This window comes from Dasypus novemcinctus, chromosome 20 (assembly GCF_030445035.2).
Source record: "Dasypus novemcinctus isolate mDasNov1 chromosome 20, mDasNov1.1.hap2, whole genome shotgun sequence".
In the NCBI taxonomy this organism is placed as follows: Eukaryota; Metazoa; Chordata; class Mammalia; order Cingulata; family Dasypodidae; genus Dasypus; species Dasypus novemcinctus.
In genome coordinates, this window is record NC_080692.1 from 37,744,766 (window position 1) to 37,770,808 (window position 26,043).

Genomic DNA, 26,043 nt, shown 5'->3' on the forward strand with positions numbered 1-26,043 from the left:
TTAATTACCAGAAACTCCAGTATGTGCAGCCTGCTCTCATCCTCCAGCCTCTGAATCACTGGGAGTGGCAATTTACTCAAAGAGTGGATAGTCTCTGAGAGCAGGACACAAGGAGCAAAGGGTGGTGGACATTGCCGGATCACAGAATAGTCGTGCCTTGAATATTAGCCACAACCACAATACAGGACTACCATGAAAACACATATTTGGGAAAAAAACCATCTTAAAGAGGTGTTAGAAAGATTCTTCCACATCCCAAGTCTAGCCCATGTTATATGTCAGCAGTGCATGACACGTGCAAAGAATAATCCTTGCCAGGGACCCATGGGAGCCCCAGGAGTCCAACAAATAGGTAGTATGCCTTTGAAGATCTAGTAGTTGATTTCACTGAAATGCCATGATCTGGAGGCTACAAATACCTCCTAGACCTTATTTGCACCTTTTCCGACTGGGTGGAAGCCTTCCCCAATTGGACTGAAAAGGCTGATGTGGCCAACGTTCTCCTCAGGGAAATCCTTCCTCAACATGAGCTACCCCTCTCCACTGGCTCCGACGATGGACCTGCTTTCATTTCTGAAATCACTCAAAAGATTGCCAATGTACTGCGCATCCAATGGAAACTGCACACTGCTTAACTGTCCTCAAAGCTCAGGGAAAGTAGAGCAAATGAACCGTACAATAAAGACTTATATTGCCAAAATTTGGCAAGAAACTGGGCTAACGTGGGTGCAAGTGCTCCCAAGGGCCCTCCTCCAAGTTTGAGCCAGGCCAAGCTGAAAGCTAAATCTAACCCCTTATGAAATCCTCTTTGGGAGGCCCCTCCCAACCCAAAATATAGAAGGGGACCTCAGAGAAAAGAGGAAACTTATCAATAGCTCAGCAAATTATCAGCTTAGGAAAAACCCTACAAAACCTGCATCACTGGGTCCAAGAAAGGGTCCCCATTAGCTTAAGCAGCTCCTTACACCTGTACCAACCAGGAGATGCAGTGTGGGTCAAAGATTGGAAATCAGCTACACTAACCCCTCAATGGTGAGGACCCTATCTTGTCATTTTATCCACTCCACTGCAGTTTAAGTAGCTGAAATCACCCCGTGGATATACCATAGCCAGGTCAAATGAGCTGCCCCAGAGTCCTGGACCTGTATTCCAGACATCCACAACTCAACCAAACTCATCTTGCAAAGAAGAAAATGCCGAGTCCTGCTCCAATCATATCCTGGAAGCTAACTGTCCACGCATGGACTAAGGATGAGGACAGAACACCGAGCTCTGCTCCAATCACACCCGGAAGCTGACTGGTCTACGCACAGGTGAAGAGTAGGAATCTGGTTTAATCCCAGTTACAATGTCCCTTCAGTTATTTTGCTTACTCCTAGCCCTGACCCTCCCCCTGGTCCCTGGTCGGTACCACAGAGTGGTGAGCCATGTATTCCAGAAGTGCAAATGGGGGCCCATGTCAATACTATACTAATACTGTGTTATTACATCACAGCCATTACACCTGCAAGGGCCATATAACCACCTGCCAGTTTCAGGGAGTCTCCTATAGTGTCTGAAACATATCTGGCCAAATAATCTGCTTTGACCCCAAGCCCCCAACAGTCTCCCGTCAACAGGAAATAAGAGCATCTAAACAAGACTACTTAACTCCACCCCAGTCACTTGCCAAAATCAATGAGCATCACTCCAATTTGATGCATGTCAGGTCATAGGCTCTGGGATACCATGGAACACTGACTGTGGAGGGCTCAGCTGGGAGCAGGAATAAACTCATAACAATAAGTATTTGTGTGCTCCAGAAATGAAAAGTGCAGCCCAAGGCGGGGGGGGGGGGGGGGGGGGGAAACTACTGGTGCGAATACCTAGGTGCATACTACTGCCCATACTGGTCCTGTGTCACCTGGGCCACAAATACAACTAGACAAACAGCCATCGTCACCAAAGGAACAGCTCCAACTAACTGTCCACATGGTCAATGTAACCCCTTAAACCTCAACATCCTGAACCTGAATCCTGGCAGACCCAGGGCGTCCAAATGGGCCTCCTCATTGATGGTAAAGAAATAGACTGGGTCAGATATCAGGAGCACCCACTCACAAGTAAAGCCCACTCTGTGTTTCACTCCTTTTATGAAGAAATGGAAAAATCCTTTTTCATTTCACAAATAGCAAAAAACCTCCTGATAAACCTAGCTGAGGTAGTAGGGCCAACCTTAAATGTCTCCTTATGCTATGCATGCGGAGGTACTAATATGGGAGACCAATGGCCCTGGGAAGCTAAAAAATACAATTACAGTCAACCATATAACAAAACTGGCCTCCCAGCTGTCCCCTGAGATGGTATGTGGCCCCTACAGACTTCTGTCGTAGGAAAATATTGCACTTCAAGGGTATGCCTAAACTCCTCTTTATCTTTTGGAAACCGAACATACAGGGGAAAGATTCTAAAATCACACCACCAATACAGCAGAGCCTTGGGAATTAATCTAACCTCATTCTCATAAATCGTACTTACACCAAATTAATCACAGTGTGGAGCTCCACCACAAAGGGCCTCTTTACTGTCCCAAATGGTTTGTACTGGATTTGCGGGAAAGTCGCATTCCGAGAACTTCCCCAAAATTGGTGTGGTACTTGTATGCTCAGTACAATAAAACCCTCCTTCTTCCTCACTTCCTTAGCAGAAGAGAAAGAGCTGAGCCAACCAGTATATCAAAATATAAGAGGAAAAAGGGTTGTCATTACCCAGGCAGATGATGAATGGTCCCCTCAGCATACAGTCCAGTACTATGGGCCAGCAACTTGGGCAGAGGATGACATGTGGGGTTTTTGAACCCCTATCTATATGCTAAACCGAATCATCTGCTTACAAGCCATGGTAGAAATAATAACCAATGAAACTGCCCATGCTCTAACCTTACTAGCCCAACAGCAAACTAAAATCAGAAATGCTATCTATCAAAATCATCTCATCCTAGATATCTCCTGGCAGCTGAAGGGGGAGTTTGTGGAAATTCAATCTCTCTAATTGCTAGCCTTGAACTAGACAGCCCTGGAAAGGTTATAGATGACATTAGAAACAAAATGGTAAAAATTGTTCATGTTCCAGTGCAAACCTGGAATGGTTGGAATTTAAGTAAATCCTTTGGAAATTGGCAGTCAATTGAAGAAAATTTCAAACTTCTAGTGGGAAATAACTGCCTTTCTCACTGGAGGATGCACCAAACTTTCTTGCCTCTTCCCCTTCAAGCAGGATATGTGCCCTAATAAATAGTATAGTAAAAACACAGTCACCCACCTCATGGCTCTATATACATACCAGTCAGGCCAGAGAGAATCTGACAATAATGATGCCAAAGCTTAACAACCTTAAGCATGCATGAAAGGGGAGAAGTAATATGGCCTGTGCATATTACTGCAATTCAACCTTATTTAATTCTATATTCAAGTTTGCCTAGTTTCCAGAATGCCAATTAAGTGATATAGGCTCAATAGGCTTTGAATAGTCAGGAAGGATGCAGACTGAATGTGTACTCAAACTTATATCCAAACAGAATGTGGGCGATATGTTAATTCAAGCTTACCTGGTACGTGGGTGATATGTTAATCCAAACCTACTGGTCTCCAAATCAACCCCTGAAACACTAAGAAGCTAACAAAGTCTTTTTTACATAAAAGTGCCACTTGACCTCCCCTCCCCCCCCCTATATAAAAGGGACCTAGAAATCCTATTCAGGGCTCCGTCTTTGGACAGAAGTCCACCAGCCCAGCCGGCTGTTAATAAACCTTCCTTCTTAGAAGAGTCTTGCATCCTGGCCCTCAACACCATGAACACCCGATTTCTCTGCTATAACAAAAGAAAACTTGCTCAGAGAATGGGCCTTTCCTCCTCCAGAAGGTTCTAGCAGTTACACAGAGCAAAGATCCCCAAACTGTGCTGCTTGCAGGAAGACAATATCAGTTTCTACTTATGTTTTTTCACTTTAACATTTTCTATTTTTGTCTACATATTTTAATGTACATATGTAATTTACAAATTATTAGCCAAATATTGGGAGCACTGGTCAAACTTTATTGATGTATTTCATCAAAAAAGTTGGGGACCAGTGCTCTAGAGTCCTATCAAATCCTCAAAGGGAAATGTAATATGAAACTGTGTTTAAAAACATTAACACTATGTCTAAAACACTAGCATTATAAGAACGTTACACTACAGAAGGCGTAATTGGGGAAGACTTTTTAAAAAAGGGCCTTTCTTATTGTAGACACCCCAGAGGAACTTCCTATAGTTTTTAAGTTTTAGAAGCATTGAAAAAAGTTGTCAGTATTTGCTAATTTTGCCCGCCACTTGCACCAATTCCGGTTTCTGCCTAGACATTCAGGCGCAGACGACATTCCGGCCAGCTGGATGGGTCGGCGCTTAACCCACAGGGAAGCAGGAACAACTTCAGGAACCCACAAGTATTGCCCGAGGACAGCAAGGCGACCTCCTGCTGACCCCAGTCTGCCACCAGCGACAGCCCCTGCCAGCCTAGAAGCTCTCCAGGCGCCGCTCACACCACACGCAACGCCCGACGGCTAGCGTCACCAACTCAAAGCGCGCTCACCCCGCGCAGGCGCTCACTCCGCGCCTGCGCGTTCCTGTCCTTCTCGCTCCTCCTTTGGGTCTCTTCTTCTGGGTAAGCCCGCCTTCCCGCCTTATCGTCACTTCCGACGGACGCTGTGCGTCACTTCGTCGTCACTTCCTGCGGGTACTGGTGGGGACGGTGTGGGTCGTGGTCGAGCCGGTTCCTCGTTGTCCCCCGTCCCTTCTCTCCTTCCTCCCTCCCTTTCCCTCCCTCGGCTGCTGTCGCCCGCCCGTCGCGGATTCCCTGACCCCTCCCTAGCTCCCTCCTGACTTCGGTGCCACAGGATTGGCCTCCATTTCTTGTTTCCCGGCCCAGCCTCGGTGTCAGGGCGGGGGGCCTTGAGGAGAGAAGAGACGACGACGACCCTCAGCTCACCAGCCATCTCGCTGGTTCGCCGCCGCCATGGCTATGAGGCAGACGCCGCTTACCTGCTCGGGCCACACGAGGCCTGTGGTGGATTTGGCCTTCAGCGGCATAACGCCTTACGGCTATTTCTTAATCAGCGCTTGCAAAGGTAAGCCTGGCCACTGATCCGGGTCTCCGACGGCCGGGACTGGACTGGAAGGAAGTGGGGTTTGTACTCCCAAGTGCAGGGAGCGGTCGCGGGCACCTCAGCCCCAGGGCAAGCCTGATCTGCCGGAGAAAGGGGTAGGGTTAGGGAAACCGTATCTGGAGCCGAGAGATGCCTTATGCTTCTGATGAGGCTAAGTATTGCCCTCCGATTAAGGCCTTTCCATAATTTATTTTTATTGCTGTTTCTCGAGAATCTGGGCTGTGCGCTTGCCTAGACTCCTCCTCCAGTGAACACGCTAAATAACTTTTCGGGATTTGGAGACGGAAACGAGGCAAGGCCGAGAAATATCTCATATTTGTATTTGCCAAAGGCTTTCGTGCCTAATATATCCATGGACATTCCTGTGTGATATTAGCCCCATTTTTCAAACGGGAAACTGAGATTTCGGTTAAGAAGTTTGTCCGCAGTACGGACGCAAATCTAGATTGTTTGATCTTTATTCTTGCCACTGAATCCCAGCTGCTTCTCAGAAAAAATGATCGACTCAACTTTTATTTCCGGACATTCCTTAGTGATCCCAGTGCGTGGGAATTAACAACAAAAACAGTTTTCCATTTTATTATTCAACGTAATCACTTTCTGTTTTGAAACTTAGATTTTGCGTTATCTGAACTTCTAAATCACATGTCTTTTTAAAATATTTTCTAGATGGTAAACCAATGCTTCGCCAGGGAGATACAGGAGACTGGATTGGAACATTTTTGGGTCATAAGGGTGCTGTTTGGGGTGCAACTTTGAATAAGGATGCCACCAAAGCAGCTACAGCAGCTGCAGATTTCACAGCGTAAGTTGTATCGAAAATAGCTAATTTTGGAGTACTCTCTGGATTGTGTTCTGATAATCAAAACTTAAATCTCAGTTGTTAAGCAAATTCTGCTCAGTGCTTAGGTATAGAACACATACTGTTGGATCTCACCAAGATTCCATCCTTGGTCTGTCTACTACTTTATCTACTTTGGCGGCTCTCAAAATTAAGTATCTTATTCTTTATGTCTGGATTGTGACCCAGAAATCTCCAGATAATGGATATTGGTTGTCCAGGTTTAGAAATAATGCTCTAAATATGCTTCCTGACTGATACCTACTCCTATGACTTCTATGTGCTGGTGACCCCAGATTTTTAGCTCTGATTTCATTCTCAGCCTTGGTTTTTCTAAATTATCTTTAGACATATTTAAAAGTTAGTGTGACCCAAACTGAACTTCTCTTTTATTTCCTAAGTTTTTAAAGGTTGAAATTTAAATAATTCTTGATTATTTATAATCCCTTACCACTGACATCTAGATGATCATTTTCCTTGTTGATTCTACTTACAGAATGTGTCTTAACTACAATATTTCTCCATGCCTCTCCCACTGCCTTTGTTCAGGGCCATTTTCAGCTTCCCATTACTTGTCTCTTTCCCTTTTAGCTTATCTTCCATATTGTCAAAAAACAAATTTTATCCTTTCACTTCTCTACCTAATGATCTCTTCCATCTTGTCTTCCCATTGACATTACATAGACTTCATTGACTTAAGAGCTTGGGGGTGGGGATGGGGTCCTTTTTTTTATAAACACAGTTTAACAGTAAGGAGCAATTATAAATGTATTGCTTCCTTCATTTTAAGCAAAGGAAACATACCGATTTTAGTGTGAAAAAATGAAGGCGGTAAGCAAACTCATTGAGCCAGAATCTAAAATACAGGATGGGGTGGGGATAGGAAATGGGGCATTGCTGCTTAAGGTGTACAGGGTTCCTGTTTGGAATGATGGAGATGTTTTGGTAACAGATGGTGGTGGTAGCAAAACATCGTCAGCAGAGTTAATAGCACTGAAATATATATCTGAATATGATTAAAAAGGAAGTGTTAGATTGTATATGTGGTAACAATAAAAATTGAAAAAAATCCGTGGAGGTACACTATACAAACAGTGAGCCTTAAGTTAAACCATGGACTTTAATAGTACAATTATGAAACTGTACTGTCATCAGTTGTAACAGATATTCAACACCAGTGCAGGGTGGTAATAGAGTGGTATATGGAAATCCTGTATTTTATGCATGATTGTTCTGCAAACCTTCAACTTCACTAATAAAGGAAGAAAAAAATGAAGGCAGATGGTTGTGGTGGTGGATACATGGCTATGTATTTATTGTATGACATTCTTACACTACAGAATGCATTTTATTATATGTAAGTTAAAAATAGTTATTTTTAAAAATAAAGAGTAGAGACAGTAGAGGATTAAATTGGAGAAAGTAAAAGAAGATCAGTAAGGAAATCTATAAATGCCAGTCATAAGTTTTCTTCTGTGCCTTCCGAAGAATAGGTCAATAAATTACACATAACTGTTGTAAGGCTTTGTGCTCTGCCAATTGTGATTATACATAATAACTAATAAAAGTAAGGAACTGCTTGGTTTTATGTAATTCCTTTAGAATGTCCACAGCTTTCAGGCCAAATGTTGCTTTTGATGTCAGCATAGACTTCTCCCTTTTAATACAACAAAGCATTTCTTTGACTATAAATCATGGGAGGTGAATATGGGAAGTAAAAGTGATTCTGAGACATGGAAGACTTAAGGAGTGCTGGTATTTTAAAGTGAAGGTGGCCATTCCCTCCTTTGTGCTCACACTGGACACCAAAAAATATTTTTTGTTGAATAATGAGGAAATTGTTAAAAGTAAAAGGATAAAAGATAGATGAATTATAAATCTTGATTTTGTTTCTGGAACATTTGTATATCCGATTGATGTGCATTAGCTTTTTTTCTTGGCCTCCAAAATTTCTTTCTTGCTCAGTCTACAAGGAACTTAGTCACTGGGAATGAATGTCATTTATTTTAGAATGAAAGCAGGGAATTGGGATTAGTGTTAAATTTAACTCTAGATAATTGGTAAGGGTATTTTTTTATTTTTCATTTTTGTGAGGTACCAGGGCTGGGGATTGAAACTGGGACCTTGTACTTGGGAAGCCGGCACTCAACCAGTGAGCTATACCAGCTCCCTGGAATTGGTTTTTTCAGTTGTTGCCCTGTTTGTTCATTTGCAGGAGGTATCGGGGATGGAACTGTGAACCTCGTACATGGCAAGCAGGCACTCAACCACTTGAGCTACATCCGCTCCCCAGTAAGGGGATTTTAAAATGTTCATATGGTAGCTAGGCCCCAGTCTGATAGTAATAAATTAATAGTTAATAAAGTAGGTATTTGAAATTAAATGTAAGAAATTTAACAACACAGGTTATGCAGACATGAACGTTAAAAAGTACTAGTTAATGCAAAGACATTTTTATTGACCTCAATTATGTTGCTTTTTAACTCTAACAATGTTAATTACATAAGCATAGTTCTTTGTCACTTCCTGCGTGATGGTCTTGTTCTGATCTTTAAGATACTTGTGCAAAAGCTTTTTAGGAAAGATGCCTGTCTTATAAAATCTGTGGAAGAGTCTTGATTTGTATGAAGTTGTGTTGCAAGCCCTCAGGAAAAGAAATAAGGTACAAAAGATAGAAGCTCATGTATTATTACTCTGAAATGGAGATTTAAAAAGGTGTGAAAAAATATGGCACTTTAAATAACTTGAGGACATGTATCTGTGGATAGGTAGGTTATCTGTGTTGTTTTTGTGTTTTCTATCTTTTCAAGTCTCTATGCCTGTGTTTATAAGTGGTATTAAAGGCATGAACTCCAGAGCCAGATTGGCTGGATTTGAATCCTGGTTCCATCTTTTAATGGCTCTATGACCTTGGACACTTTATTTACCCTCTTTTTTTTTTTTTTCCAGTTTTTCTTTACCTATCAAAATGAGAGTGATAGTATCTACCTCATAGGTTGGTTGTGAATATTAAATGAGTTAATATGTGTCTAATAATTAAAACATTCCTGAAACCTAATAAGAACTTTATAAGTATTACATATGTAAGGTAGCTATCACCACCACTATTACCACCTCCATTGGACCAAAATTACATATTTTTTTGAGTGAATCATCATGTTTATTTATCTTCCTTCCACCAGTTTCTAGCCTTTATGAGGTTAAGAAAGTTTGCCTTTTTTCCAAAATTGTGTAATTTTGAATCTTAGGTTGAGTAGATTTAAATGTCAAGAAGAAAGATTTTAATTTTTTTAAACTTTTCCTTTGTGTAGTATAGCAATAGTACCGGCTTTTTAGATGCTGTGATATAGTGGAAAACTTGTAAGCATTGGCATAGGGCAAGCCTGAATTCATGTGCTAGCTATGTTGTTTATTTTCTGTTTGATCATGGGGCGTTTCTTAGCCTCAGTTTTTATATCTGTAAATAGGAAGACCAGTAAGGATATTGAGAGGACCAGAGAGATCTTTCTCCATTATATTCTTAGAGTCTAATACAGTGTCCCTGGAGTATAGGCTCATCATAAGAGTTCAATAAGTGGTAGCTGAGATTTATCATCACATTTCATCTGTGTCTGTTTGTGGGGTATGGTAGTATGTGTATTTGTTTGTGTATATTCTCCCTGTTTAATTACTTGTATAGGGCTAGCTATTACGAAAAGACCTAGCTAAAGAAAAGCTCCCTGACTTTTCTGATTTAGTCATAGTTGGTATTAAATCATTTCTTAGAAAAATCTTTTCCATTCTTGCATTTCTAGGTGAATTTTGTTCCTGTTTTTTGTTGGGAAAAGATATTCCACAAAGCATATCTGTGGGTCAATTTAGAATGTTATCTTGAGGCAATTTGGACAGTTGAGCCTGGTGATGGAATAAATAATAAAAGTAAGGAACTGCTCTTTTAATTCATAAAGCTAATGTTAGTATTACTTCGCATGATCCTCTTTTCTGCACCACCATTTTTCTCTCTTGAAAATCATTTGGTGAGTGTGCCCAAAGTAGAGATTCCTATGTTCTGTTCCAGAGAGTGGTGGTCTGGGGTACATTCCAGGAATCTACAGGTACTCCAATGATAACTTTTTCTTTCATGTAATAGCCACTAGAAAGATCTGACTTTTCTCTGAACAAGGCTCTTAATAAATCAAAGGTGATAACAGGAACAACATGTTAAGGTTGTTAGGCAGTTTTTTCACTGATAAAAGCTTAATTTTTAAGGCTTTTAAAAAGTAAACTAAGCAGTTTTTCATTTGAGACCTTTGTAAGTCTTTTGTCAGGATATGAGAAGAGTTTTAAACAGACAGTATTGGTTCTTATATGTGTGGGTATTACTGTTATATCAGTAGTTTGGGGAGATGACAAGTGCTTTGTGAATTGTACAGAAGAGCAATGCTACAGGATTAGTTGTTGAAAGGGTATTGTTAATGATGCTTCACTGACTTAATCTGCACTCTGCATTCAACCAGTTAATGTCAGTTTCTTGCCTGGAGATTGAATAATGTGCAAGGCTTGCTACTGTAACATTTTATTCCTACTGTACATTTTATGTTTCTTTACCATTGTATATATTAACACTTGTTTATAATCTCCATTCCCTTCGTTTTATCAATTGGTGAATTTCTGCTTGCTGTTTAAATCCACTAGCTCCACTGCTTAGATTTTCTGTATTTTCCCAGCATAATTAGTGGTGTCGTTTTCCTGTGTTTTCCATAAACATATATGCTAGTCTTTTATTTATATTTATTAGATGTGCTATTTGTTTGCATGTTTTTTTGCTCAGCTAAAGCTCTTCTAAGGGAGGAACCCTTGTTGGCATTGTTTCTTCTCTTCCTCTTGTGCCCTGGCACCAAGTCTAGAATGATACATTTATTGTGTGGTAGGAGTAAATGAAAGAAAAGTTCATCTTTGCCTTTTTTTTCTTTATCATTTTTCTTCCCACTCTCTTGCTAAAAACCAAATGTCAAATGACTTAACATAAAAAGCTTTAAGGAATACAGTTCTTTATTCTGTATGTAGTTTTCTGGTTTCTTTTCACTTGACCTCTTCTGATCTAAAATGAATTCATTTTTCTTTTTCTGTAAGATTTTTTATTTGATGAACCCCTTAAAGACCTTTTTCAAAGTCCTGTTCAACCTTTGACACACACACACACACATACATACACACTTACAAATGTATATATATATATATATATACATACAGGTATTTTGGGTTGGGATGGGTCAGGGTAAAAGAAATGGAATTGAGAGATTAAAATTCTCAGTGTAGCAGTATGTAATCAAAGGCTAATACGTTGTTGTGGGGGGAGTTAAGTGTACTGGTATTTGAGAAGATGAACATCAGTGTTAAGGTAGGGATGGGGAGACTATTTCCTTAACCATCTTGATTTAAAATTTTACATAACCTGTATCAATGCCTTTCATTCTCCTGTGACTTTTTAAAGGATTTTTTTGTTCTTTTTTGTTTTGCCTGTATATGAGAATAGAAAATAGAGAAAAAAGTTGGAAAGGTGAAACTAAAATTTAATTTAAGATGTTTTGTCTTCTTGCTAAAAGGTTATCTATCATAACTCTGCTAAAATAAAAGCGAATAGTGTGGATTTGTTAATGAGTCTTATTTAGTTAAAATCTTCAGATCTCTTCCACTATCATAGGAAATTATATTGCTTGTATGGTTTTAAGAGTAAATTACTTTTCCTTTAGACCCATTTAAATGTTTTAGCAAATGAAGTCTAAATAGTGAGGATAGGGAATTACAATGTACCTAGGTAACATTTCTCATTTCTTATTTGATAGTTAATCTTCAAACTTAACATTATATTTATCCTTTTAATTTTATTTTTCACTTTTAGCAAAGTGTGGGATGCTGTGTCAGGAGATGAATTGATGACCCTGGCTCATAAACATATTGTCAAATCCGTGGATTTCACTCAGGTATCAGAAATGGAAATCATTTTAGGGAGTTCAATTGTTGTGATTACGGGGTATGATAGTGGTTTTATACTCGATTGGTTATATTAAGCTATATATTAATTTGTTTTTTTTCTTGGTTATTCCTTCTCCAATAATAATAAAAATCTTAAAAAGCCCAAATAATCTTTCCTGGCTATTTTCAGAAGAGAGGATACATTTTAGATGATCAAAGAAGTGCTATTCAGGAAGGGGAGGGTGAAGACAAAATGAGAAAATTCATGTGGTAGATTGCATAATATACTTGAATTGGAAGCTTTTAAGGGCTTTGGCAATTATGAAAAGTACTACATATTTTGGCTATTATGAAAACAACCACAATTATCCTCTCAAATAGTTGGAATGTATTGTATCTCTTTGTGAGCTCCATGAGCTTTATTTGGATAGAATGATGTTAAGTTTTAAAGAGGAATTATGGTCAATCTATTTAGCATTTTACTTATGTTTATTTTCAGGATAGTAATTATTTGTTAACTGGGGGACAGGATAAACTGTTACGCATATATGACTTGAACAAACCTGATGCAGGTAAGAATAATTTATATGTCAGTCTCTGGCTTTCTTTTCTTTTACTTTAACTAAATTTCCTTAGTAAAGGAGTTCATGTTCAGCACTAAAATTTGGTCAAGATAGTCGTAAAGAAAATTATAATGTAATACACCATGCAGTGGTAGTCACTGTTAATATTTTAGTTTTTGGTTCTTTTTCTTGTAGTCTCTTTTCCTATGTAGATATCCCTTTTAATATAAAAGTCAGTTTTTATAGTATATTATGCTTGTATAAATAAATTTTTATCATGATATTAGAAAAAGATACAGAACAGTATGCTACCTTTGGTAAGAAAGAGTGGTTATCTGTAAAAAGTGAAGAGAATGAGAATTTTCAGTGTGTACATGTTTTATTATTTAGGTATCATAAGTGAATTAACCGATTTTCTATTATAGCTTGTTTGAGCTATTTACAAATTTTAAATATAAGCATGTTACATGAGCTAATCATCCGGTTATTTCTACAGTTGTTTCCTTAGAAGTAGAATTGCTGAGATAAAGTGGAGATATGCATGGAAGGCATTGGTAGATAATTATCAAAGTACCCTCCATAAAAGTTTAAAAGTATCTGTATAACCTTTTGCACCTATAATTGACAACTTGTGTTCTGTGTATTAATTAATGTAAACTTTAAAAAGTTATTCATGAGATTGAAATGCTGCTGAATACCATTTTAATATATTTCCTCTTTTGTGAACTAATTGCTGTTCATGCTCTTTGCCCATTTATATGTTATGTTTATCTTTTTCTTAGTAGGTTTTTTCCCTTTTAAAAAAATTTTTATTGAAGTATATCATTCATACATAAACATATAAACAATAAGTGTATAGTAAGAGTTGTGAACTTACAAAACAAACATGTATAACATCATACAGGGGTCTCATTCATCACCCCACCACCAACACCTTGCATTGTTGTGAAACATTTGTTACAAATTATGAAGGACTTGCCAAAATATTACTACTAACTAGTCCATATCATACATTTGGTGTATTTTCCCCCCATCCCACCCATTATTATTTTTTAAATATATTTTTATTACAGAAGTTTTGAACTTCCAGAAGGCATGCATACGTGTGGAATTCCCATACAACACCTTTCACCAACATACCATTTCTTAGAAATTTTAAAAAGTTCTTTATTGCATTCTGATTTGACATTTGCTTTTTAATTTTAGTAGGATATTATGGTATACAAAAATCTGGGGGATGAAATCTATCATTTCCTTTATGAATTTCGTTATTACACAGAAGTTTTAGAGAAGCCTTCTCACGTCAGTTTTCTTCTGGTATTTATACATATATAAAATATATGTACGTATGGCTAGAAAATCCTACTAAAACATGATAAACATGTTTATCCTTTAGTAACTTACATTTTCTATCTTGGACATTTGTTATTTATTCATAAATTAATAAAATTTAAAAGAACAAGAGAATCAAAGCTATATTGGACATTAGTTTGTCCATATATTGAATAGTAGTGTGTTATATTTGGAAATTCACTGGGTTGGAGGTGAGAAGATTCTGTTTTAATCGCTGCTTTTGACTATATGTGAATTGGGCAAGTTGCTTGTTTTATCATTTATGATATAATTTTTTTCTTGCAATAATGTTCATTTCTGAAGGCATTCTAAGGTGAAGAAATTAAATGCATTTGTAGATTTCTTACTCTCCATTGACACCTAGGAGTTTTTCTCTTCATTCTTTTTGTTAACTTCATACTAAAGCATAGCAGAGTACTCTGACCTTAATTAATCTGTGTACCTGTCTGACATAGCAAGGTAGTTGAGGGCTTGGGTGTACTTTTTTTCAGCCTTTTTTACCTTTCCCAAAGCTGCTTTTTGAAAGTCACTCTTCTACTGTGTATTCAGCAGTAGGAATAATAGCAATTAACTAAGCATTGTATGTCAGACACTATGTTAGACATTTTACATATATATTCTCATTGATCTTTAAATAGAATTCTGAGATAGGGTAACTATTGTTAACCCTACTTTAATAGGAGAAGAAATCTAGTCTTCAAAAGGTGAAGTTACTTGCCCAGTGTTATAGGTAGTATTGAATGGGATTGCCTCCAAAATCTGATTTTACCTAGACATGGCAATGAGAATTTTTGTTTTAATGATGCAGATTGTCATTTCTTTGATGCTTTTCTCTTAGTATAGAAGTTATTCTGGATAAATGCTATTCTGTGATGCTTTTTTTTTAAATTACTCTTTTGACCTTTATTTCATGGGGGTGGTAATTATGCTTTTGAATATTACTAGTTGTGCAGAAAATTAGCCTGGAGGGATTGATAGAATCACTATAGCAGCATAATTCTGGGGTTCCTTACCAAGCAGATAGATTTTTGTTCAACTGTAGGAAAACTAAATTTATTCTATATGAACATCAAGTTTTAATTGTGTTGGATTAAAAAATTTGCAGTCTAATTTTAAATGATGTTTTTCCTTTTACATATGTAAATTGTTTCAATATTATGAGTTTTAAAAACCAAATATTAACAAATATATTTTAAATTTTTTAATCCTAAGACCCTAAGGAAATCAGTGGTCACACCTCTGGTATTAAAAAGGCCCTATGGTGTAGTGATGATAAACAGATTCTATCAGCTGATGATAAAACTGTCCGGTAAGTAATTTTTCTTCAGTAATTTATTTAGAAAATGATTTAAAATAAATACTTTAAAAAAATTTGTCCTTAGAGTTCATATTTTAAATACTTTTATGATAAACTATGTAGAAAGAGTTGTCTTTAAATATTAAACTTAAATTGTATATAAGTTAAATTTATCTGAGCTACCAATTTATCATTGTATCCATAGAACAGAGTTCAGAATAAACTTTAAAACTATGGACCCCTTTATAAAAAGGTGTTCTTAACCTTGGTCTGCATGTAGACTGGCAATTGGGGGAGATCCTTGAAATTCTATACAAAATTTTGTGTGCTAACACCTAACTTATAATGCATTATTTTATGGAAAGATGTACAAGAACCACTATTTAGAGCAATACTAGAAATTGATTAGGTTAGTATTTCACAGTTTCAGTGTAGTTTTGCTAAATTGTTTGGGACATATTTTCCTCTTAAGGTCTTTACCAACAAGCTACCCAATAATTTGGCATTATATAAGAACTCAGAACTTCTCTATATCATCTGTAATTTATGACTTAGAGTACACGCTGCTTTATTACAATTGTGGTTTTTAGTAGGTTACTCTGCTTTAGGATTTATGTTTTTTCTTGAATGAATAAAACTTACTGTCTTGTGCTTTCTTTGCAGCCTTTGGGATCAGGCTTCTATGACAGAAGTAAAATCTCTAAGTTTTAATATGTCGGTTAGTAGTATGGAATATATTCCTGAGGGAGAGATTTTGGTAATAACTTATGGACGATCAATTGCTTTTCATAGTGCAGTAAGGTATGTCTAAGAAGTAACTTCATTTTTTTTTTTTTTTCTTTTTTAAAAAGATTATTTATTTATTTCCCTTCCCTTCCCCTCCTCCTGCCCTGTTGTTTTTGCTATCTTGTTGTCTTCTCATTTTCTCTCCTCTAGGATTCACTGGGATTTGATCCTGGAGACCTCTGACGGGGAGAAAGGTTCCCTGTCAGTTGCACCACTGCATTTCCTAGTTTCTGCTGCACTTCACCTTGACTCTCCCCTTGCCTCTCTTTTGATGCATCATCATCTTCCTACGTGACTCACTTGAGCAGGGCACTGGCTTACCATGCAGGCACTCGTGCAGGCACTGGCTCACCAAGCACGTACTCATGTACTCCCTGCTGTGCTGCACAGGCATGCTTTCTCTTTTTCACCAGGAGGCCCCAGGGGTCGAACCCAGGTCCTCTTATATGGTAGCCCGTACGTCTATCACTTGAGCCACATCTGCTTCCCTTCATTTTCCTTTTGAGAAACAAAGAACACCTAGGATTCTTAAAAATTGAAGGCATAAGTAAAAGATATTTACTTCTTTCAAAGGCAAAACCCATCCTATATTATATTATTTTGGGGAAAATGTTATCATACCTATTATGTGTTCCATAAGACACTGGTGTACTATAATCAGAAGAATTAATCTAATTTCCAGGTAATTAAGATGCTTATTGGGAAAATTCAACTTTTTTGTTTTTAATACCTTTTTTTAAAAAGAAGATTTATTTATTTATTTCCCCCCATCTCTTCCTCCTGCCCTGCTATTTTTGCTGTCTGTGTTGTCTTCTCATTTTTCTCCTCTAGGATTTACTGGGATTTGATCTTGGGGACCTCTGATATAGAGAGAGGTTCCCTGTCAGTTGTGCAACCTCACTTTCTGGTTTCTGCTGTGCTTCACCTTTACTCTCCCCTTGTCTCTCTCTCTTGATGCGTCATCATCTTGTTGCGTGACTTACTTATGTGGGCACTGGCTCACCATGTGGGCACTTGTGTGGGCACTGGCTTGCCATGCGGGCACGCTTTCTCTTCTTTTTCACCAGGAGGCCCCAGGGATCAAACCCAGGTCCTCCCATATGGTAGGCGGAAGCTCTATCACTTGAGCTACATCTGCTTCCCTCAGCAACGTTTAAATTACATCTTTCTGAAACAATAAAATAATAATACATTGTTACTATGTAAAATCTCTGATCATGATTCTATTAATTTTTCCTCTGAAATTTTAGAGAAATAGTGATTTTTTTCTATTCCTATTTATATGCAAACCTAGTGATTTTTTAAAATAGACAATATTTGTGACTATAAATACAGAAAATGCTCTCGTAGAAAATTTGGAAAATATAAAATAATTTTTAAAATATTTATTCATACATAGTCTTAAAACCATAGCTGCCTAAAGTCAATGGTGCTGTATTTTCTGTTACTCTAGTTTTTATACATATATAATTAGATTAATTGTTTGTTTCTTTAATTACTCTGATTTCAATGGATATGTTTGGCTTTTTATTTTAGAATATTCTCAGTATTTTCTCCCATGTCATTAAATATTTTCTGAAAACATTTTTACTAGATGTATTATATTGCCTTATAGGTTGTACTAAATTATGTTTCAACTTCCCTAGTTTAGCACTGCCTTAAATGTTGTGTGGTACCTCTAGAATCCTATGTATAGAATTACCAGTTCCAAGGGTGGGAATGTGTTTGAAGTTCTTGGTATGCATGGCACTTAATTGATTTCCATAAAGATTATACCACAGTATATCCTCACCAACAGACTTAAACCTTTTAAGTCTAGAGGGCTCCTAGCAGAACAAGCTTCACTTTTGAAAGCCTTTGGAATTGTAAGCTTATAAATGAGAGAAGGAAAGGGAAGGCTGTAAAAATGGCAGACAGCAATTAAGTGTAAAGTTTTTCATATACACACATTGAATTGATGAGAGTAGAGTACTATTGCCCGGAGCCACCAAATTATCTAGCTATGTTAATGGATACTCCTGGATTGGGTAATATGCAGCCCTGCTGGTGCCATTTTAGTGGCCAGGGTTTGCTGGTCTGTTGAGTATTTTAACATTTAAGCCAGCAAGTTGCTATTTTGTGATTCTGCGTAAGTCATAAGTACCTTTCATTTTCATGCTTTGGACTGTGTGATGAGGGAATTGGAGGTGGCATTTTGGATCTGGAATGCTATAAAATGTTCTGTATTTGAGGTCTTTCAGGATTTTTAGGGTTGGTTTAAAAAAGTCAGAGTTTAAGCTACTGTCATCAATATTCAAGTGAAGCTATTGCTGTGTATTGATTTTTATTATTACTAGAGTCTCAACTTTATTTTGTTTACTGCCTGATAGCAAAAAAAAGGCAGTTATATATTTTATAGCATTGGAGTTTTATCCTGTTGCAAAAGTTTATAAACCCTCAGCAATTGAGAACAACCCACAAATAATCCTTTACAGTAAAGTAATTATTTCCCATTGTAAAAACGTTTTCTACTTAAAGATAATGCATGCTTGTAGAAAAATCAAATATTACAGAAAGAAATTTTTTATAAACAAGGATTCCAGTATATTAGCCACGCTGTTTAAATTAGTGTACTCAATTCCAGGAAGGTACCTACTGCACAAAATGTGAATATCCCTGTTACAAACTGCCTTTGTGTTCCTGGACATTTGGCTCAAAGAGTATTTAATTGTTCCTTGGATTTCAGAATATACAAATAGTTTAAATGTAACTGATTTTTAAATTGTGTTATTAAGGCAATATTCAAAATGTATAAATATTATTTAAAATTTTTTCCCCCAGTTTGGAGCCAATTAAATCCTTTGAAGCTCCTGCAACCATCAATTCTGCATCTCTTCATCCTGAGAAGGAATTTCTTGTTGCAGGTGGTGAAGATTTTAAACTTTATAAGTATGATTATAATAGTGGAGAAGAATTAGGTGAGTTCTTTTCTTTTCCCTCCCTTAACATGATATGGGTAGTATTAGCAAATGTTTGGTTTTGTTTTTAACTTCAGTTCATTGCAAGGCTGAAGTGCTATACTACAGTGCAGTGATTTTTCAGGCTTGTTTTTTTCGGGGGGGGGGGGGTGCAGGGTTCAATCTTATACCAAAATTCTTATATATTAAACAGATGCAAGGAGAATTGTTCATTCTAAAATTTGGTGCAGCTTGTAGGTCCCTCTACCTGTCCCATCCCCTTTGGCCAACTCTGTGGAATTCCTTTGTAGAGCATAGTGTGGGGCGAAATAAGCATCAGTAGCATATTACATATTACAGGGATACCTTTAGGAATCTGAAGTGGAGAAGTTTTTTTTTTTTTTTTTTTTTTTTGACTTCTTTTTATTACGCGCCCCCCCTTTTTTTGGAGTTTGGAGTTTTGCTTTCATTTTCATGATAGCATTCTTTAGGAAAAGAATAAGGCATGTAGGATTAATTTGAAGTTAACGCACATCCTAATTTCACAGTTATCTTGATGTAGGTATTTTATATAGTTATCTATAACTCTCAGGGTCTGCTTTTAGCCTTCCCAAATAGTTTCGCTTTTAAACTAATGTATTCAGTATCTATAATTTTCTTGTCTGTAAGATGCCATTTCTTTGTTTTTAGTCACTGGTTGAATTTTTAGTCATAAACATTTAACAGTTGTTAAGACACATCAGTTTGATAGAAAGCTTGGAATTGTAATAATCTTCCCAATTATTTTCATCTTCAGTATCATTTCCTCCCTCCCCCCCAAGAAAGGCAAACCATAACAAAACGAAAAAAGTATTTAAGCTCCCGCCGCCTTTGTTCGCCGCCGGCGCCCGCTGCCTTTGTTCGCTGCCCCGCTCTGCTTTGGGGACCCGGCCGGAGGCCCCAGAAATCGGAGTTGGAGAGGAGACAGTCTGGTGATCATTTTATCCAAACAACAGGACACGAGCTCAGAAAGGCCCGCCGCCCGGAGAGAGGCGGCCTGGGGCTCTTTCCCCAGGGTCGGAATCCCACCAGAGCGGTTGCGGGTAGGAGGAAGCGGGTGTGGGCGCGCGCTAAGAAATCGCCCTACCCCCGTTGAAAACTTACTGTTTCTTCTTCATGCAATGAGGCAGAAACCCCACCCCCACGGAAAACTTCTTATTCCTTATTCATATAATAAATAGAACTTGAACCAAAAAAAAAAAAAAAAAAAAAAAGTATTTAAGCTGTTAAGATAAGATAGCAACTTAAATAAATTTTTCCCTCCATTACCTTTTTTTGTTTTACATGAGACATTTCTGGGGATGGAAAGACAGAACATTTTTTGGTACACATTTAAAACATTTTGTACTTAGCCATTTTCTGTTTCTAAGTAGAAATGACTGCTTTGTTGGGGCATCATCTTTTAGCACTCCAAAGTGTTCAACAATGCATTCCCCCCCGCTTTCTTTAAGATGGGCCTTGGTAAGAAATGAACTTTGGTACATATCCAGCTTTTAGTAACCATTTTATATATGTGCACTTACTCCATAATTTTCCAAAGTTCTTTTGAATAATAAATTCTGATAGTTAAATTCATTTGGAAGTAACTTCCAGTTAATCTAGGAGTAAGAATTCTACTTTTACAATTTCTTCTTGTTAAATTCTATGAGCATGTTATTTTATTTGAGTAGAATTCTACTCTCAGTTACATGTTTAAGCTGTTAAAATAAATACCTATGCAAATTCTTTTTTTTTTTTAAGATTTATTTATTTATTTATTTCTCTCCCCTTCCTCCCCACCCCGGTTGTCTGTTCTCTGTATCTATTCGCTGCATATTCTTCTTGGTCCACTTCTGTTGTTGTCAGCGGCACAGGAATCTGTGTTTCTTTTTGTTGCGTCATCTTGTTGTGTCAGCTCTCCGTGTGTGCGGCACCATTCCTGGGCAGGCTGCACTTTCTTTCGCGCTGGGTGGCTCTCCTTATGGGGCACCCTCCTTGCATGTGGGGCTCCCCTACGCGGGAGACACCCCTGCGTGGTGGCAGGGCACTCCTTGCGCGCATCAGCACTGCGCGTGGGCCAGCTCCACACGGGTCAAGGAGGCCCGGGGTTTGAACCAGGGACCTTCCATGTGGTAGACGGATGCCCTAACCGCTGGGCCAAGTCCGCCGCCCACAAATTCTCATTTATACCAAGTATAACTGGTTAATATATCATTATATCTTCTTGAGGAGAAAATCATTTTAGGAATTCATAGAAAAATAACATGGTTGAAGAGGTTAAGTTTTAGAATGTTTTGGTCCCAAGTGTTTTTTAACTCTGAAGATGAGAGGATTAAATTTTTTGCCTTAGATCACAGTTAAGTGATTATTGAACCTTAAAGCCAGCCATTCTCATTCCAAAACCACATGTTCTTTCTTCTCTTATGATAATTTTTCTATTCTTTGGACAGAGTTAGGGAGAGAAGGTGCATGGGTGTTCTTAAGTTGAACAGATGTGGAGACAGAACAGGAACATTGGTCTAGTAAAGAGCTTTGAAAACTATTAAGGAGATAAGGCATTAGAAAGTAAATGACAAAAGGTTCGTAAATAATAGTATGACTTAAACAGAACAATACTATTAGTTGACACATTTTTCTCACTGCAATGCCTAGATCAGAATGTTTAATCTCAGTGTTAATCCTAGATCTCAATATGCTATGTAGCAGAATGACTAGTGAACCAAAATAGCTTGGTAGGAAATTAAAAGAGTATGAAAGAGCTCCATCTGGTGGCTTCTGATAGCCATAAGAATGGATTCCCTGCTAAATAGGCAACAAGTTTAGGATTTGAAAATTGGGATTAGAATTGATAGATTTTAGTCTGCTTTCTTCAGAATTTAGGTGGCCTTTATCCCTTCTCCCCCATCCTTAATAGAAAGTGAATCCTCGATTTCTTTCTTAGACAATCTGAAACCATAATGTATGCTACAATTAGAGAGGGAAGATCTTACAAAGAAATGGTAGACATGATAATACCACTTTGTGATGAGGATTACAATTTTAATAAAGAATAGTTCTTAATTTTTACCCTTATGAATTTTGCATCTCTCCAATAACATAGAAAGTATTTTATGTAGTGTATCAATACTTAATCTGATAGTTAAGTATTAAATTTGTCTAATAGCCTTCCCTTCCTTTTTCAGAATCCTACAAAGGACACTTTGGTCCTATTCACTGTGTGAGATTTAGTCCTGATGGAGAACTCTATGCCAGTGGTTCTGAAGATGGAACATTGAGACTATGGCAGACTGTGGTAGGAAAAACATATGGCCTTTGGAAATGTGTGCTTCCTGGTAAGAATTTTCATTTAAATTTATCCAATTAAGCTGCATGGTTTTGTGTCTTTTTTTAGTCACTTATTGTATTGCATTGTTTCTTTTACCTATAGATTTTAATTATATAGTATGGTTTAAGCAAAGAAAAGCTCATGATTATAAATTGGCCACTGTTTTCTTTTTTTTTCTTTAATTCTTTGGTTGTACAATCTCTGTCTTCCTAAATATTTACACTAGCTCATTTGGTGAATGGATCTAATTCAAAGTTTGCTAAAGGGCAACATATAGAATTTATAAGTACATTCAAGTAAATGTGGCTAATCTCTGAATAATATTGCATACTGGTACTTTAAATAAAGGTAGACAAATTTTTAATAAAAAATATCTCGATAGAGGTCCCAAGATGGTTGTAGTATGGGAATGAAAATGTATTTTTTTAAGAAAGTAATGGGATTTCAGAATTACAATTTTTAAAAAGGAGTTGTTCCTATTATGTTTTTTAGCTCATCACTTGGAAGAGTTTTTGCTTATTAAATACTAGAAATTATTTGTAATTTTCATAATCATCATTGCTTCTCTTTTCATAGAAGAAGATAGTGGTGAACTGGCAAAGCCAAAGATCAGTTTTCCAGAGACAACAGAAGAGGAGCTAGGTAAAATATTGAGTTTTATAGAGTACTGGGGATTTATTTAAGATTGGAAGAATATGATCACATTTAAATACTGAAAGTTTAGGATGCTTTTATTCAACATTTATGAAACAATATTTAAATACTTCATAGTAGAAACTGAGACTGTAGCGTGGGCAAGACTGATATGCCACTTTTCTTATAAAGTGTAGAGTCTACCTGAGAAGACGGATACTAAAGTAATTGAAACAAAACAAATTACTGAAATTGTAAGGAGCCATCTCTTCTGGGGAATCAGGGCAGCCTTCCTTGAGAAATAACATTTAAACAGACCTGAAGGATGAACAGCAGTGTGTTAAGTGAAGTTATGACGTCGGGTATTAGTAGGGACAGTACTGAAGAGATCACATCAGGGGGAAAAAATCCTGTTAACAAAGGCTAAGAAGCAAGAGGAGGAAGCATAGCTTAAAAGGTTCTAGAATTACTTTTTATACCTTAGAATATAAGAGCAAGATGAGGCTACAGAAACTAGGTTATTCAGGGCCCCATTGGTTGCTTTTGGACTGGAGAGCCTTTTACTTAAGGGCAATGAGAAGCTTTTGGATATTAAGCAGAATAATGTTAATTTAGATTTAAGTTTAAAAGATAGAGTTGGCTGTAGTTTGAAGAAGTAATTGGAGTGGGATGAGTGAACAGAGACCAATTAGTTAGGGGGCTAGATCATGTGATTCTGACCGAAAAAATGGCAGTGAGAACAGAGGAAGGTAGGTGGAATTGGGAGATTTAAGGGGTAGAATTGATAGGGCTTAGTAATTTTATTAGATTGCAGAGTGGGAGTAATAAGGAAGATTCCAGATTTCTGCCATGAGAAACTGGCATAATGATTTTGGGGAAGACTGGGGAGGAGCTTTTCAATAGACCCAATTTGAGTTTTCCCTAAAATTTCTTTACTCATTAATCATCCATGGAAAAGTAATATGTAGCATTTGAATCACTATGAATATTTTAACATTTATTAAGCACTCACTGCATATCAAGTGCTCTTTTCCAAATCTAGAGTTAAAAATTATAATGCCTTGATCATTTAATTTTGTCTAGCAAGGGTCACTGAAAATTTAGCCCAGAAATACACAGGATTTAGGGAAAAGAGGGGTACCCTATAAGTTTTATAGGTATGGTATAAAAGAGTCTAATGGGTAAAATAATGACTCTTCATTGACCAGGTTATCCATTGCTTTCAGTGGCATGAGTCAAGTCATTAATGCAGAGGCACTTGGCCCTCTTTCTCCCCTTCACCACCACTTGCTTAAGAAAGCTTATTCCTTCATGACACAGATCTGCTTCTTTTCTTTATTAAGTTGACTAATGTGATTTTCTTGTCTTTTAATTGCAGAAGAAATTGCTTCAGAGAATTCAGATTCCATCTATAGCTCAACTCCTGAAGTTAAGGCCTGAGCATCAGGCGTATGCCACAGATAGTATAAACTTATGGACTAAAACAAGCAGAGAAAAGCATCAGCCTTGCAGCGTTACTCTCTGCTTAAGGCAAACATGGGCAGTAAATAATGGGGAATGTGAATTAGCTCCAATGCTGGAACTAACTAACTTGTGAAAACCCAAGAGTATCAGAAGAAGGCAGGTGGAGTAATGCTCTTGTATAATGACCAGCCTACTGTCTTTTTGAATGAGTATGTGCAAGCCAACATCCAATTTCTCTTATTACAGTTAGATTTCTTGTAGCTGTTATGTTATTATGGAGAAAAAAATATAATGGCCTATTTTTCTGACATTTCCTTTAAAGCAGAAGGCCTTTTTTGCTTTAGTCGTAAAGAAGAGGGAATATATGATAAAGTAACTGGTTTGATTTCTCTTTCATTGTATACTGCTTCTGAACATCTAATTGTTTTTAGTTATCTAAATAAAATGCCTCTATAACAAGACAATGTTTTGTTTCTTGGAAAAAATTGATAGATTGGAATTTTGTGAATGGAAATTGGCAGAAAGTTTTTTCTACATCAAAACTATGTCAAATTGAGTGAATATTAATGTACACACTTCTGTATCTATATACAGATAGAAATGTTTTTATAAAAATGGGATAAATGTAGACCTGCTGCATTGTCTTAAGTATTGAATTTTATTTTCCTTTATCCTTTAAGGTGAAGTAGCTTTCAGAAACCTTTTTGCCAACCATTTAATAAATTGGATCAACTCTATTTAGACGTGTAATTCCTTTTTTTTTTTTTAAATAGAGAGGGGATATTAAGCTAATAACTAGTAAATATTTTAGACAAATGAACATCTCTGCCAATTTGCTTTTTCTCACCTTATTCGTCTTGTGAATGACTCCTGATAATTTTCCTTAAAAGGAATTAGGACCAAAGGTTAAGGTTAGATTTTGAGGATTTGTGGTAATCAGAAGAAAGCCCTGTGAATGATGGCAGCCTTAGAAAGGCAGAGGGGAGCACACAGGTCTCATAGGGTCGTGATACTTTGGTGTCGGCTTGTTACATGTCTGGTCCTCTGCTTCTCAGCAGTCTCAATGTACTGAGAGTTGTTCTTGGTCTGACTTATTGTAAATAAAGTTGAGATTTATATGCATCTGATTGGGGTCATAAAGTTGAATGGTATTTATGAAATTAGAATGAAGTTTTAGTATAATAGATAAATTCTTATGTAAGATTCTACCATTACAAATGTGGTAGGCTGATTAATGGTCCCCCCAAAATATCCACACTGTACTTTAGAATCTGTCAGCATGTTAATTTATATGGCAAAAGGGACTTTGAAGATTAAGTCAGGGATCCTGAGAGGGACGAGTTTCCTATACTATCCAGGTAGATCCAGTGTAATAACAAAGGCCCTTGTAAGAGAGAGGAAGGCAGGGGTCAATAAGCAATATTTGAAGGTGTTAGGCTGCTGGCTTTGAAGACAGAAGATGGGGTCATGAGCCAAGGAATGCTTGCCTTTAGAAGCAGGAAAATATTCTTAGAAGAACTTTGTGGAAGTTTATTACCACAGTTAATAGGGAACCAGTACACAAAATACCAAAGAATGGTTGTTCCCACATCCTGCCAGTTGGCCTGTGTGTCCAGTACATATGAAGTTACAAAGAAGTAGCTATTCAACAAGGTTGTCCTTAAGAGTTCGACTCATAAAATACATAAA

At 37.3% G+C, this 26,043-nt stretch overlaps 1 protein-coding gene across 2 annotated transcripts; it reads left to right on the forward strand.

Annotated features, from left to right (window-relative positions):
• Positions 1-4,702: 4,702 nt before the first annotated feature.
• Positions 4,703-25,476, forward strand: STRAP (serine/threonine kinase receptor associated protein). 2 transcript variants are annotated; one of them, XM_004460302.2, is made up of 10 exons: positions 4,703-5,144; positions 5,853-5,988; positions 11,906-11,987; positions 12,479-12,551; positions 15,108-15,204; positions 15,856-15,993; positions 18,799-18,935; positions 22,115-22,264; positions 22,834-22,899; positions 24,269-25,476. In XM_004460302.2, the coding sequence occupies exons 1-10, from the start codon at positions 5,033-5,035 to the stop codon at positions 24,328-24,330; spliced, it is 1,053 nt and encodes a 350-aa protein (XP_004460359.1). In that variant the 5' UTR covers positions 4,703-5,032; the 3' UTR covers positions 24,331-25,476. The 2 variants fall into 2 exon arrangements, with proteins under 2 accessions (XP_004460359.1, XP_004460360.1); XM_004460303.3 differs by having other exon boundaries at positions 4,729-5,144; positions 22,837-22,899.
• The last annotated feature ends 567 nt before the right edge of the window (positions 25,477-26,043 follow it).